This window comes from Ipomoea nil, unplaced genomic scaffold, assembly GCF_001879475.1.
Source record: "Ipomoea nil cultivar Tokyo-kokei standard unplaced genomic scaffold, Asagao_1.1 scaffold0672, whole genome shotgun sequence".
NCBI lineage: Eukaryota > Viridiplantae > Streptophyta > Magnoliopsida > Solanales > Convolvulaceae > Ipomoea > Ipomoea nil.
The window spans coordinates 126,528-131,174 of NW_017617100.1; the positions used below are offsets into that span (position 1 = coordinate 126,528).

Genomic DNA, 4,647 nt, shown 5'->3' on the forward strand with positions numbered 1-4,647 from the left:
AATCTTACTTTCTTCAACCTTAGATTTAGGTTCGTGGACTCGTTCTTGAATCGAAGGAAACTAGATCCGACTCTAGTTGATTGAAGATTGCAATATCAAGGTACTTGAAGCTACATGGGATTCTTCCAAGTCTTTGAGGATTCGAGACAAAGGGTTTCTTGTGAGGTCTAAGGTATTTTGATCCATCTCTATCTTTACTTGTGAGAGCATTCTTGGGACAATATTCCATCTTTATGTGAACCTTGGACTAGGTTCATATCAACTAGTGTTTTCTCTTTTATGCCAAACAATTTAAATTAATGATGACAAAAAATAATAGGGCTGATTTGGGCCTAATTTAATCACCAAAATCAGCACTTAAACAATTATAAAAAGCCTTGAGTTCTTCGCCATCATTTGCAATTGGGCTTGAATTGGATTTCCACCATTTTTGAACATAACCAATGAAGCGTTGTCTTAATTGTTTGGACTTAGATCTTGTGATTGGCCCAACTGGTACTCTTAATGGATCTTCAGTAGTTTGGGTTGCATTAATAGGCCATTTTTATATAGGAGGTGAATTCAAAATTTTTGTATGCATGAACTTGTGTGGAGAGTGTGTTCTCTTGAGCTTAGTTTTATCCTTTGAATTGGGGTTTTTGCTCCTATGTATATTCCTTGGGTTGCAAAGTATGGCACATGAGTAACACACTTGCTTTATAGTATGAGGGATTTCACCTCCTCCGTCTTGGTTCACATTTGTCTTGGTAAGCCATTAGATTCATTGAATTTGCATGAAGTATCTTTGTCACTTATTCATTCTTTGAGTTTAATTGAAACCTTGCTCGAGGACGAGCAAGAATAAAGTGTGGAAATTTGTGATAAGTGCTGAAGATGCTATGTTTATAGGGTATTTAATAGGCTAACTGTGCTATAATTAGAGTCCTTTAAGCCTAATTCATGCTTAGATTAATTTAATTTGATAAAAGTTAGGATTGAGGACTAATTTCATTGCCTTTGTAGAAAAATAGCAAAACATTGCCAATTTTAGGGCATTCCGGCGACAGTTTGGTAGATTGATCATATCTTGAGCTAGGAGTGTCGAAATGAGATGATTCCAGTGGCTATGGTTCGGCAACTTCAAGGGCTATAACTTTGCAGAAGACAAAAAGGAAATATTCCAATGCACGCTCTCCAACGCGCGTTGTGAAGTGCGTTGTTGGGAAGGCCAAAAGTACAACGAAAATCCAATGCGCATTGTGAAGTTAGTTGTGCGAACAACGCGGAAATTCCAGATTTTAAGCATATTTAAAGGCTTGTAAGGGGATCACTTTGGGAGACCTTCCTTTTTCCCATTTTCTTTACCTTTCATTTCAATCCTCATAGATTCGGTTTAGATTAGGGTTTTGATTTCTTTATTTTCCTTAGATTAGATTGCAATTTCATCTCTAGAATTCATTGCTTAAACCTTGCTTTTGGATTACAACACTTGGATTGAAGACTTGGGTAAAATTTCTTCTTCTTTTTCATAATTTCATATCTAATTTTGTTTGTGATCTTATAAATGATGATGAATTGCTAGATATCTAGGATTTGGATTGGTGTTGGATTGTGTTTGTGCTTTTATGCTTTGAATGTATGAATGATGAGATTGACGTATGGATTGGCCTTTAATGCCTTTGTTGTAGAGGTGTGTATATTGATCTCTTTCCATTGTAGGATCCCAATGGTTAGATGAGTGTGAGAGTGGGAGTTTAGCAAGAGAATTCACTCTCCTTAGTCTTGCCCTTGCAATCCTCTTCCTACGACCCGAGAGGGCGAGCTTAGGGGAGGAGACGGTAGACCACCCACCAAGTGTTTGATAGAATGCCTCACCCGACGTAGGGAATGAGAGACTAGGTCCTACGCGTCCTAGTGATGGTGCCTTAGGTTTCCCTTAGGATAGTCAATTCCATTTCACCATTTGTTGTCTACTTAGGATCAATGAGAGCACAACACAATTCCAATTCCATCCAAATCACCGCCTTACTTTCTTGTTTATTTCCCTTTTGTTTTCTTTCTTTTATTTGATTTCCTATGCTTGCACCCTTGTTCCCACACCATTCTCTTGCACCTAGCCTACTTTGTTGATACATTGTGACAATTGATTGTCTTGCACTTTGCTTGTTCCGATTTTCGATCCTTGAGTTCGACACTCAGGAGTTCCAAACTTCCGTTTACACTCTTTCACCACACACCTTCCACCACACTAAAACTACAACCTTATCAGTAGTTTAATTACCTCGTTTTTCACCACCTCGTAGGTATTTGGGTTCAACCTTCTTTGTGGCTGTGCGACAGGCTTCGCACCTTCTTCAAATAGGATCTTATGAGTGCATATAGTTGGGCCAATCCCTTTTTGGTCCGTTAATTTCCATCCTATTGCTCCCTTATTTTCTTTAAGAACTCTCACTAGCTTTGTCTTTTGCTCTTTGCTCAATCCAGATGCAATTACAACGGGCTTAGTATTGTTGGTAGAGCATATTCGAGATGATCAGGCAATGGCTTTAGCTCTTCTTCCTTTTACTTTTCAGAATCATTTATACTTCCATCGTCGTCATCTGTCCACTCATCCCTATCCTCATCCCTTTCATCAAACACATTCGAGCACTTATTTCTCAGTTTATCCTTGCATTTCCCGAGAGATTCCGTGTTACCACAAGAGTGGTTCTTACGTGATTCATCACAGGCTTTAAAATAGTAGTTAATCAAATTCATGTTGACATGCATTCATGTAGGACGTGTTCATCATCCGTATCAGTGTCGCTTCCACCAAGTGGGCATTCAAAGCTTCTTCCCGAATCGTTATCAGAAGGGTAATCCAGTAAGTAGTCAGGATCACTACCCGGGTGGTCAATATAGAAACAAGCGTCATCCCCTTCCAGTGGGTACTTAGTCAATTTTGTGACATCAAAGCTTGCAGATTCACCCCCCACATGAATCACTAACTTGCCGCTTCCTACGTCTATTAGGGCTCTAGCAGTAGCGAGGAAAGGTCGCCCTAAAATGAGGGGTACCTCGACATCTGGATCCATATCTAGAATAATGAAGTCAACTGGAAATATAAACTTGTCTGCCCTCACCAGAACATCGTCCACGATTCCTCTTGGATATTTAGTCGATCTATCTGCTAACTGAATGCAAATCCGAGTGGGCTTCAGAACTCCCAGCTTTAATTTCTTATAGAGACCGTAAGGAATCAAGTTGATACTGGCTCCCAGATCGGCTAAGGCTTTGTTGAATTTTGACTCTCCAATATTGCACAATATTGTAAAGCTACCAGGATCTTTGAGCTTCCGTAGTATTTCCTTGTGTAACAAAGCAGAACATTCCTCTCCAAATACTATGGTGGCAGTTTCTTCCAACCGTTTCTTGTTTGACAACAATTCTTTTAAGAACTTGGCGTATCACGACATTTCTCCAAGTGCGTCCACGAATGGCATATCAATATGTAGATGTTGCAGCATCTGGAGAAATTTTCCATATTTGGTATTGTCAATATCGCTTTGAAACCTCTGAGGAAACGGAACCTTTGGTTTAAGGGCAATGAGTGTTTCAGTTGCAATCTCTTTACCCTTTTTAGAAGGTTGGGCTTCTGATGTCGGTGCAGGGTCATCCCCTTCCTCCACATCCTTAGATTCTCTGTTGTTCGAAGGGTCAGTGTCTTTAGGGTTGCAAGGAATATCATCCCTTGAAGGGGTAACTGTTTTGCCTTTTTCCTCTTTGAGTGATTTCCCACTCCTCAGAGTGATGGCTTGAACTTCTATTTGATTTCTCCTTGTGACCTCTTGAATCATCAAAGCTAAGGTTGTAAGGTTTCTTCACAATGGTTGTAAGGTGTCTTAACGATATGCAGCCATCTCGTCCTTAAATTCCTGCGTAACTTCGGCCTTGAGGCTTGTCGTATCCTGATATGAACCTAGTCCAAGGTTCAAATAAAGATGGAATATTGTCCCAAGAATGCTCTCAATGTAAAGATAGAGATGGATCGAAATACCTTAAACCTCACGAGAAACCCTTTGTCTTGAATCCTCAAAGACTTGGAAGAATCTCATTGTAGCTTCAAGTACCTCGATGATGCAATCTTCAATCAACTAGAGTCGGATCTAGTTTCCTTCGATTCAAGAACGAGTCCACGAACCTAAATCTAAGGTTGAAGAAAGGAAGATTGATTCGAGTCCACGAATCAATTTGCTAGTCGAGTCTACGACTAGCCAGTAATTGAGTCCACAATTAGCTATAAGGTTTCTTACACAAGTGTAAAGAAAAACTTAAGAATTTTATTGAATTAAAGCCTCCCTGAAACTGATATGGATGTGCCCTATTTATAGGTATAGGGGCAGCATTATAATTCTAAATACAATGGAAAAAAAGAGTCCTAAACCTAATCTAGAAAACAAGTAAATAGAGTTTTATTTAGAAAAGGATTTAAGGAATCCTTTCTAAATACAACTAGTGTTTTCTCTTTTATGTCAAACAATTTAAATTAATGATGACAAAAAATAATAGGGCGGATTTGGGCCTAATTTAATCACCAAAATCAGCACTTAAACAATTATAAAAAGCCTTGAATTCTTCTTCATCTTTTGCAAATGGGCTTGACTTGGATTTCCACCATCTTTGAATATC

At 39.0% G+C, this 4,647-nt stretch overlaps 1 protein-coding gene across 1 annotated transcript; it reads right to left on the bottom strand.

Moving 5' to 3' along the window:
- Positions 1–2,732: 2,732 nt before the first annotated feature.
- On the bottom strand, positions 2,733–3,815 carry LOC109174911. Its single transcript, XM_019324151.1, has 2 exons — positions 3,549–3,815; positions 2,733–3,389 (listed from the first exon to the last, which is right to left on the bottom strand). Exons 1-2 carry the CDS (start codon positions 3,813–3,815, stop codon positions 2,733–2,735), a joined length of 924 nt encoding a protein of 307 aa, XP_019179696.1.
- Positions 3,816–4,647: the final 832 nt, after the last annotated feature.